The sequence below is a fragment of the Capronia epimyces genome (genome assembly GCF_000585565.1).
Source record: "Capronia epimyces CBS 606.96 chromosome Unknown aczIQ-supercont1.1, whole genome shotgun sequence".
In the NCBI taxonomy this organism is placed as follows: Eukaryota; Fungi; Ascomycota; class Eurotiomycetes; order Chaetothyriales; family Herpotrichiellaceae; genus Capronia; species Capronia epimyces.
The window spans coordinates 4,399,269-4,409,145 of NW_006912904.1; the positions used below are offsets into that span (position 1 = coordinate 4,399,269).

Sequence of the window (9,877 nt, forward strand, 5' to 3'; positions counted from 1 at the left end):
ATGTATGGTTCAGATGTATGGTTCAGATGTATGGTTCAGATGTATGGTTCAGATGTATGGTTCAGATGTATGGTTCAGATGTATGGTTCAGATGTGTATGGTTCAAATGGAGATTCAAATGGAGGTTCAAATGGAGAGCAGCATGGGGGTACGTCGGAGACAACAAGAGATACTGGAGCAAAAGAGTAGGCAAGAGAAAGAGGGCGAGGGAGAGTCGGGTTTATAACCTTGAAGAGGCGCATGTAGAAGAAGAGAGAGAAAAAGAGAGGTTGGAGAGGAGTAACACAAGGTCAAATTAAGGGGTTGCGCAGCAGCCTTGGCGAAGGGAATCCCGTGTTGAGTCGCGCCAGGCGGGCCGACGCGTCTGTTAGTAACCGTAATTACGGAGTACGGGAGTACCTACCTACTCCGTACAGGGAATCAGAATCAGGTCGGACTTGTAAATGCCAAATGGTAAATACCTGGTACATGTACGCCGTACGGAGTATGTACGGAGTACCTTAGGTAGGTACCCAGGATCCATGGCCGGTGGTTGACCAACCCCCCTGACCACTCAAACATTGGTGACCCTCACCCATCTACGGATACCTACCTTAGATTATAGGTACTATTAATATCTGTGGCGTTGGTACAGAGCGTCAAGGTAGAACGATTTCTTTCATGACCAAGAGAATCTCATTTGCTTACAAAGGAAATAATTAGTATCCTTTCATCTTCTGCTCGCTCAGACCCCCTACATGATCCGGAGGAGCTATTGCCCTCACCCATCATTGGACGATAGACAGAAAGAATCGCAGATTCTCCCTATTCAAGACCTATCTCTCGAACTCTCATGCCGCAGGCTCCGATATAGTGTCTAGCTGGTTAGGGTTCGAGGTTGGGAAGCAGAGGCGAAGTTCACCAGGAAACACAGGCAAGACTTGCCGATCCAGTGGCTCCCTGAGTATTCTACGACATCCGCACCTGCGGCGCCGAGCTGTCTGGCTGATGTGATGTCGTGCTTGCACTCCCATCAACCGGCATGTTGGTGCAAGCTATACGCCAAATAGACTGTCTGATCCTGCGGAAGAAATATGAACGAGGCCTCGTTCTTAGACCAAATATGGGGGTATCAGTCCTCGCCTTAGCCGCACCACTGTAATCCAGGAACATGCAATGCGAAATCATTCCCAGTCCTCTTCATCGCTTTCATCTGCCTTTGTCGGCGACTTAGCTGCGTCGTCCTTCGGGCTGCCTGGAGCACGGCTTGTGGCGCCACTAATTAGGTCGTAACTAGCATCGCTGTCGGCCACCGATTTCTCATCATGAGACCTTCGACTCGCACTCTCAGGCTTGAGAGATCCTGGTTCGGGAACAGCCGGTGTCTGATGTACTGTAGTTGAGGAGTCGTTTGTGTTTTGAGCAACGAGTACTTTCAGTGGCGGTCCCTGGCTTTGCTGGAGTTGTGGTGTGGACGCGGATCCTTGCTCATCCTCAGAATCCTCATCCCAGCGAACTTCTTCGGCATCGTTGGCCGACGCTGTTAAAAGTGTGTCAGCGTAGAACTGGCATAACCAAATAAAAGGATGCGAGCATCACCAACCTCGAAGTAGCTCCTTTCTCTTTTCCTCTTGAACCTCCACAACATGTCTCAGGAAGTAATATCGCGTCCAAAAATCCTTGTAGTCCACGCTTTCCGGTACAACTTTCTCCATTGAAGTTCTCAGCTCGCTGTACTTGTCCAGATCTTCCGCAATCCGTGCCGTCATTTTATCAATGTCAAAATCTTTCTTGAAATCATCCCATTGCCCGCCAGCCCCGCTAGGATCCTGGGTGAAACTGGTCAAGGTGGTGTGGATGACATGTAGTTGGGCATCGAATCTGCTGGTGTGGATGACTCTTTTGCCGGAATTGGGGTCTTTGCTCTCAAAAAGCACCTCGCCAGGCTGACGATGGTCAAGTTGTTCTTCGTCCGGCGCGCTCACCGCTACTGCATCGCGCAGGAAGTTCCTGATGTTCATGCCAAATCGTAAGAGTGCTTCGTCAGCTGCGTCTTCCGCCTTCTGCACCTCTTTCAATCTCTTTGCTGCCTCCATTTTGAATCGCGCAAGAAGCGTTTCAGTATCCTGGAGATCTTTGTTTTCCTCGCCTTCTGGCGAAGCTTTGGTCGGTTCTATGCTACGCTCCTCAGAGGGTTCATCCTCTTGCTTGGTCTTCTCCTTGCCAAATCCCAGGCCAAGAAACCCTTTCGTCCTCAGTGCTTCCACCTCGTTCGCCACTTCCGTAGCCTCCTTCCTTGCTTCCTCATAGTAAGTCTCGCCTTGTTTTCTAACATTTCCCCAAAGGCCGCCCAACTTTGCACCCCAGGGGGAATTGGAGAAAGCTTTGAATGTTTCTTGGAACTCGGTTTGGAGGTTCTCTCTGGCAGTTGCGTGGTCGGGCTTGGGAGTTGTAGCAGCGTTCGAAGTCGTGGGGGTGATGTTCGACACCGGAGGCGTCGGTGTAGCGACACGGTCACCAGGCGTGAATGACTGTTCCGCTATGTGATCATAAGCGAGATCCATCTTGTTAGCGGAGTTGAACAGAGGCGTCAGAGATCAATCCTGGAGGGGGGAAGTAATATGAATAACGGCGTATCTTGGGCACCTCTGCGAGTGCCCTAGAGCGTCAACAGCGGCTTGAGTGTAGAGGAGGTTCTGTAGGAGCCGTAGGCTGCGATCGAGGGTATGAGACGATGTCTCTGCCCGGGGGTTGCAGTGGATCAGGGGCACGTCACTTTAAGATGACAGCGACCATGTAGCACGTGATCTAGTAATTCTACTCTGTACGGAGTACACATACAGTGTGTGATAGTATCCGTTCGCGCTCTCATAACAGTGGACTTCCAGTCTCCAAGTACATGTTGGCTTCCGCACAATTCCCGCTGTCTCCAAGCCACGAGGACATGCATATCCCTGCCCTCAGCTGCACTTGAAATGGGCCAGAAACCACAGTCTGTCTTCGATGACGTCTGGCAAAAGAGCCATTCCGAAAAGGGGTGCAGGACTACCATCTGATGGAACTTGGTCGAATCCTAGTACTCAAAGTCGTCGTCGACACCTCCCTTGCCTCGTGTCTCCTGAGCGACGACCTCCTGCTTGCGATACATTTCTGCAATAGCCTTTGTTGTTGTCGCCTCTTCAGGCTTCTTGTCGTCTCTTTTCTGAATGAATCGTGGAAATCGCAGACTAATCCCGTTTTTGCCACCCATTTCATCAATTGCAGCACGGTAACGAGGACTCAGGGTGAGACCGGCAGTCTTGACTTCCCAGACATGACGGGCTTCGAACCACACATCTGGCTGGTCGTTCTTCACCGTGGAGTGTGAGTAAAACGGTTTGGCACCGTCAATGACGATTTCAGACAGATCTTTGTAGAACTCTTCGAGGATGGCTTCTGAAAAGCCAGTCCCAATATTACAGACTGTTTCAAAGGTCTGCGTATCCTCATTGTATGCACCAAGGAGAAAGGCCCCGTACCAGGACGTCCGCTTCCCTTTACCGTAATAGGCCCCCAAAACAACAAGGTCCAAGGAGTCGCCAACCCCGGCGAGGTAGTCCTTCTTCACCTTGAGCCAGTTGCGTGAGCGTTTGCTAGGCTCGTAGCCCGAATCTTCTGTGTCGAGCATCTTCACCATTAACCCTTCGCAAGATGCTTTCACAGATTCGTCCAAGAGGTGCTGGATCTCCTCTACATCTCTGGTATCACCGTACTGGGCAAAGGAAAATTCTCCTTCCGCCAGGGTGAAGGCGTTGTGGAGCAGCTCGCGTCTCTCACGGAATGACTTTTTGACAAGAGGTTCGCCGTTGTAGAAGAGTAGATCAAAGGCGAAGACGCAAACCTTGACGGTGACTTCTGACGTCTTCACATCTTTCCGCTTGCGAGTCATGAGTTGTTGGAAAGGCAGTACTTTTTTATTTTGAGGATCCCAGGCAACAGTTTCGCAGTCCAAGACGAAGCTCTTCGTTGACGGCTTGATCCAAGTGTTCAATTTCTCCAGGATATCCGGGTACTTCTTTGATAGGTCTTCAGAGTTCCTTGAAAAGATGGCAGCAAGACCGTTGAAACGCTTCGGGTCCTTGGCCAACGTGTTCTCAGCCGCTGGAAATTCGGATTTTACATCGGGGGCAACATAATGAATCTGTGCCCGCTCTCCGTCGTACTTATATTCACAGGTGAAGTCCTTTCCCTCGAATCGATCTAGTACTTCAGTAATCGATTTGGTCGGTTTGGCAAGCATCGGTTTCAGTGGAACTCCCGGTTGCAATTTACAGGTCTCGTGCAAATTGAAGACACCATGTTCAAGCATGGCTGGAATAATCACCTCATAAGAGGGTAACTCACTGTAGACTTGTTTTAGAACGGCTTCACCATTAGCTAGCTGGTCAGTACTGGGGATTTTCCCTTTCTTTGCGGCTTCGTAGGTTACAACGGCCTGAGCCAATGCAACGATGACAGTCTTCTCGGCCAGACCAAGTCGCAATTTGCCTTCGAGAAAGCGAACCAAGAATTTGGCTTCTGATGGCCCTCCCTTATCCTTAGTGATATCTACAGTCTTGCTTGCAGATGATACATCAGCAGAGGCCATCAATCGGTTGATAGCTCTGACTTTTTGGTCCTGCGAGCCATGTCCTTCCATTTTGGCAATTTCGAGCAGCCCTTGGTGGACACCATGAACAGTGAGTGGCTTTGGTTTGAACATCTGTGCCTGCTTAGATTTGCTCTTGGCCGCAACGAGACCCAAGTCGCCGATTTTATGATGGTCTGCTTTGATCACCGATAGCGAGCGACCGGAGCTCTCCCCTATGGCTTTCATGATAAGTGATTCTCCTATTCCAAGCTCAATACCGGCATAGTCGGCTGCAAGCTTGTTTAACATGAGCTGTACCGTCGGCAGGAGATCTCGTGGCGTCAAGCGTAGGACTTGCTGTAGAAAAGAGGAGCAATATGCTATGATTTGGAGACGCTTCGTGGTAAGCTCGATCAACGAAAACGTGGTACATAAAGCTGCGTATGGAACAGGGTCTCCGGCTTTCCAGTCTGGGTATGGGTCCTTGCCCGAAGCTTCGATAGTAGCCTGAATTTCGGCAACTTGCTTTTTGTCGACTTTTGGTGTCTCATCGTCGCTGGGAGAGGATTCAGCCTCAGATGTAGAGACTTCTTTGTCCTCACTCCGCGGTGATACAGCCCCCTCATCCTCACGTTTGGGTCTGCTTGTATTTGGGCCTTTCTTTGCTGGAAGCAGTTCTGAATGCTCCTTGGTCAAAGTACCATTTGTTTTGGAGGGGGGATCCTTCGCCTTGGTGGGAGCAGTCGACTTGGATGTCGATGTCCGTCTCCTTCTCTTCACAACAGGCTGGTCATCAGGATCACTTTCACTCTTACTGCTCTCCACCGTCTTTCTCTTGTGTTTCCCATGCAAGGAACTATCACTGTCTTGAATACATGATTCGGGAGTGTTTCGAGCATCTCTCGTCTCGGCGGCTGGAGACGCTTCCTTTGCGTGCTCTTGACGCGCGACCGGATCTTTAGATAGTGTCTTCTGCTGGAAAGACAGGGTTGATTGGGACTTGGGCTTCCCCTCATTCTGCTTTTGGCCGAGGAATTTACTGTCCTGGTCAACTCTGATGATCTCGACGGGGAATCAAGTAGTGACATACCCAAGAGTTGATTGCCTTGCCTGGGGCATGGTGAAGCCGTTCCGCAAAAGGACAGGTGGAAGCCGTGTCTGAAAAGACCGACGTTGCTGATGTTGACGGAAGAGGCTTATGAGAGAAGAACGAAGTCGCAGGCGGGTCGAAAGATCTTGTTTTCGGCTGAGCAAGAGCAGAGAAGAACAGGAGGAAGGAAGGGTGACCTGAATCGCATTCACACGCATTAATTGCATTTGATTGTGTTGTTTGGCTAGAAGCAATATGAGCTTGCAGTCTAGTTTATTTGAATCACGAAAAGTCGCGTCAAGACGCGTGGGGTCACCACTCTAGGTGCCAGTTAAGTGCCTAGCAGGCAGAAGAGCCACGGCTAAGGCCACCGCAAACAGTCTATCCGTACGCAATACAGATAAATGAGACTTTATTAATTAGGGTGTAAATAGGTAAGGAGTCACACTCGGTCCCATGTTTGACTTATCCTCTATTAGGTCTCTCGACAATCGACAACAGCTGAGACATTGTTACTTGGTGATGCCATGAGATCTGCGTCTATTTGATGGTTGTATCTATACGGAGTACTGCGAGACGCTTCCTGGATCTAAAGAATATCACAACGTGATCCAGCCAGCCAGTGCAGACAATACAGAACCATCTTTCTCATTGATTACCTGGATATGAGGTCACAATCAAAACATGGCCACAGGGCCGGAAACAGCCTCGAGGCAACGAACAACAGCCGGATGCGCCCGCCTATGTGTACAGAGTATCCGTACAGTAGAGGAGACTGCGGACTCAACAGTGATTGGAGGGCTCAGGCCCTTAGGCGCAGTTGGAGGGGAGGTTTCTGTCCCGGTCAAGGCCGGATGCTGATTACAAACTTCAAGGCGCTTGGGCGGGCAATACTAATTAGGTACGGAGTACGGAGTATATCCGTTCTCTTTTCTTTTCATCAATCCTTGTGATTAGCTATCAGCCTTTGGCAAGGCCTATTACAGCAAACGCATTATGCACTTGCTATCGGTATTCTTCAGTTATCCGTAAAGCCGTAAATGCATCAGCAGGCGCCTCGCAGTGATCATGACCGGGGCAATCGTGTTCCGTTCGCAGACTGTCCTTTTTCCCGCTTGAAGGCGACCATGCAAAGCCGCGCCGTTGAATGTGGGTATCATCACTGATTTGGAAACAAATTCGAAAAGCTCCCTCTGCTCTCACTCCCCTCATCAGCGCTCCCCTCTTACAAAACCAATAAGGCTGCGAGTCCAGCCACACCGGCAAGACCGTGGGCGGCCATGGTCACCATTGGCATTGCGCCATTTCCTGAGGACGAAGAAGCAGCGGTACCGGCTGCGGAAGAGGCAGAAGATCCGGCTGCACCGGCGGAACTAGTGGCGCTGGCGATCTGCGAGGAGACGGAACTGGCAACAGACTTCGCAGAGCTCGAGGCAGAAGCGGCGGCGCCAGACGCTGCAGTTGAAGCTGACTCGGCTTTAGATGAGAGAGATGAGGCGAGAGAGGAAGCCGAAGCGCTTGCACCGGAAGCAGCCGATGCGGCACTTGCAGAGACACCAGAGGCACCAGATGCCTAAGATAAGTCAGCAATTGAAAGACAGCCTAAATTGCAGTTTCCGAACTAACCAATGTACCACTTGCTGCACTGAAGATTGTCGAGGTTCCAATCGCACTTGTGATTGTGCTCCCATCGGTGGTGAAGGTAGAGAAGAGAGTTTCAGTGGAGATTGGAGTCGAAGAACCACCCTCAGTGCCAGCAGTCGAAGCAGAACCAGTACCACCGTTACCAGCCGCGGTTCCAGTCGCAGTTCCAGTGCCAGTTCCAGTCGCAGTTCCAGTCGCAGTTCCAGTCACTCCAGTCACACCAGAAGCGGAACCAGCTGGGCCGGTCGCAGTTCCAGCAGCAGTCAAAGCCGAAGTTGCAGAGAGAGTTCCAACGCTGGATTTACCCGACGCCGCTAGAGAAAGGTCAACAACAGTACTACCAACAACGATACAAGGCAAGAACTCACCAGCATGGCAATAAGACACACCATAGGCGATGATGGAAGTGGTGTCCGTTCCAGCAGGGCAGGACTCGACAGCGCAATCACGAATACCATAACCGAAGTCGCTACTGGCGCAGAGGCAGAGGGTGTCAGGTTGGCCGTTGACATCAGGGCACCCAAGGGTTGCACCTTGTCCTAGCATGTTGTTGATGCAGGTTTGCTTTGTGAAAAGGTCAGCGTTTGCTTTACCCAATGTGCTGAAACATCTTATCACTTACACCGCATGCTGGCAAGTCAGAGAGGGATTGTGCAAGAGCAATGCCAATAAAGGCGGCTGCAGCGAGGATGGTCTTCATGACTGCCTGAAAGAGGATGCGAAGTCTCGTGGATTGTTGAGAGTTACGCAGCGTAAGGGGTGTTGGCGGTAAGAGGATGCACGGTACGTGGCGTGAGGAACTCCTAAGAGAGACACGATCCAAGCAGAAGGTGAAGAGATGGTGAAGGAAGAGGTTGATGCGCGGACGCTGACGCAAAGGCTTTATGAGTTGAGTGACAGGGACGATCAGAGGAAGCTGAGATGGGGAAGTCAAGGTCAAGATCGGTGTGGGTGCTGATGCCAGTGGCTGCGTAGTGGTATGTGTAGACAACGGAAAGTGGAAAGTGGAGTGGGCGCAGGCAAGTGAGAGGAAGGTAAAGTTCACCAGTTCACCGCAGGTTGCGTCAGTACTCCGTAGAGAAGCTGGCAACACCAGGAAAAGGAGAGGCTGGCTGCCCCTACTACCTGGAGTACTACTCATTCAAGTTGCAGCAGCAAGCTTGCATCCGGTGACGAGCAGTCAGTCACTAGTTACTGCGAGTGCTGTACGGAGTCGTCTGTTTGGAGTTCCCCTGTCTGTCAATCCGCAGTCCGTCCGCCTTGTCGGACAGCATTTGGATGGAGAAGTCATCGTGCACCAACCAAGTCCTTTCCCATCACCTTAGCGAATAACGATCCATGTCTCCGCCATGCACTAAATCAGCCACATCGCGTTGCTCAGGCATCTCAGCAGCAAGAAGACGCGCAGGCGCGTGGCGATCCGCTCTAGCACAATTCGATTCAAGCTGAACCTGCTTCGGTTCTGGCGATTCAGGCCCAATTGTCAGCCTACTTTGACCCCCCAAAAATCCTGCTTGTACGCACAGCAATCAAGGCTACTGGTCTCGCCACTCGTCCCTGACCAGGTGCCTCCGGTGTACACACTGTTTGCACACTGCAGGTCCACGCACAGCAGTGACACATTGTTGTCAACTGACAACGGACAACCTGCATTCCAGGGGTTTAGACTTCACGAGATCTCGAGCCACAACCAGTCTGCACGGCGGACAGCTTTGAACTTCCGGCACGTCCCTTGTCACCAAGATCTACCCCTGTCCTATGACCTCGTGCAGGTACATACGTCAAGAGGGGGTCATTCATATTTGGGACCGAGTGTTAGATCCGGGCTGGGTCACTCCAGCCCCATATTATTCTAGCAGGAGCTGTGGAACATAAGAGCCTTGGAGCTGTGTGGGGTATGCATCTGGATCTTCCAAAGACAGTTAACGCAACGATACAATACAGCTGAAGAAGAGACCAGTTTCTCCCAGAGCAAAACTGTCATGGTTGTAGCAGGCAGTCTGACGAAAACAGGGTGGACGCGTCCCCTGGCCGGACGAGTGCAGTTACACTTGCACCCAGAAACCGGGAAGCCGCAAACCAAGAACCAGCCTTCACGGAGGCCAGTCGACATCGAGCTGCCAAATCATTGACCCGGCGCAACCTTAGTGGTGTTGGTCGGTGCGGTTTTCGGCACCACCGAGACGAGGCGTGCTAGAGCTAAAGGCCCCGTAAGCCCGGGGTTTGCTCCAGCGAACTCCTACAGGTTACTGTAACTGCTAAACAGACATTATTATCTAGGCGCGTAGTTGAGATCTGAGATCTGCGCATTATTTTGGCATTCCTCCAACGATGTGACAGGCAATCTCCCAATGTCTCAAGATCGAATTTGACGCCGCTTCAGAGCCCTGCCTCCAACGAATCTGTCCTCCGTCCTCGACTTGCCTCTGTTCTCCAGATCATATCAAAATTGCCAATTGATTAGGCGCTCAGCAGACCCTCTCCGCAAAGTTGCAGACGCAGAAACGGCAGCCGAGAGTCTGCCACACCAACTGCCTGCCAGCCGCCGCAAGTCA

General features: G+C 51.4%; 4 protein-coding genes across 4 annotated transcripts; 1 reads left to right on the top strand and 3 right to left on the bottom strand.

The window, feature by feature from the left end:
• Nucleotides 1-1,163: 1,163 nt before the first annotated feature.
• A1O3_01592 (uncharacterized protein) lies at nucleotides 1,164-2,543 on the bottom strand (the record flags this gene model as incomplete). The annotated part of the gene is made up of 2 exons (XM_007731736.1): nucleotides 1,164-1,519; nucleotides 1,583-2,543. The coding sequence occupies 2 exons, from the start codon at nucleotides 2,541-2,543 to the stop codon at nucleotides 1,164-1,166; spliced, it is 1,317 nt and encodes a 438-aa protein (XP_007729926.1).
• Nucleotides 2,544-3,052: 509 nt separating this feature from the next.
• A1O3_01593 (DNA ligase 1) lies at nucleotides 3,053-5,707 on the bottom strand (the record flags this gene model as incomplete). The annotated part of the gene is made up of 2 exons (XM_007731737.1): nucleotides 3,053-5,627; nucleotides 5,679-5,707. The coding sequence occupies 2 exons, from the start codon at nucleotides 5,705-5,707 to the stop codon at nucleotides 3,053-3,055; spliced, it is 2,604 nt and encodes an 867-aa protein (XP_007729927.1).
• Nucleotides 5,708-6,958: 1,251 nt separating this feature from the next.
• Nucleotides 6,959-7,255, top strand: A1O3_01594 (uncharacterized protein; the record flags this gene model as incomplete). The annotated part of the gene is made up of 1 exon (XM_007731738.1): nucleotides 6,959-7,255. The coding sequence occupies one exon, from the start codon at nucleotides 6,959-6,961 to the stop codon at nucleotides 7,253-7,255; it is 297 nt and encodes a 98-aa protein (XP_007729928.1).
• Nucleotides 7,256-7,280: 25 nt separating this feature from the next.
• A1O3_01595 (uncharacterized protein) lies at nucleotides 7,281-8,022 on the bottom strand (the record flags this gene model as incomplete). The annotated part of the gene is made up of 3 exons (XM_007731739.1): nucleotides 7,281-7,636; nucleotides 7,691-7,886; nucleotides 7,945-8,022. 3 exons carry the CDS (start codon nucleotides 8,020-8,022, stop codon nucleotides 7,281-7,283), a joined length of 630 nt encoding a protein of 209 aa, XP_007729929.1.
• Between the last annotated feature and the right edge of the window lie 1,855 nt (nucleotides 8,023-9,877).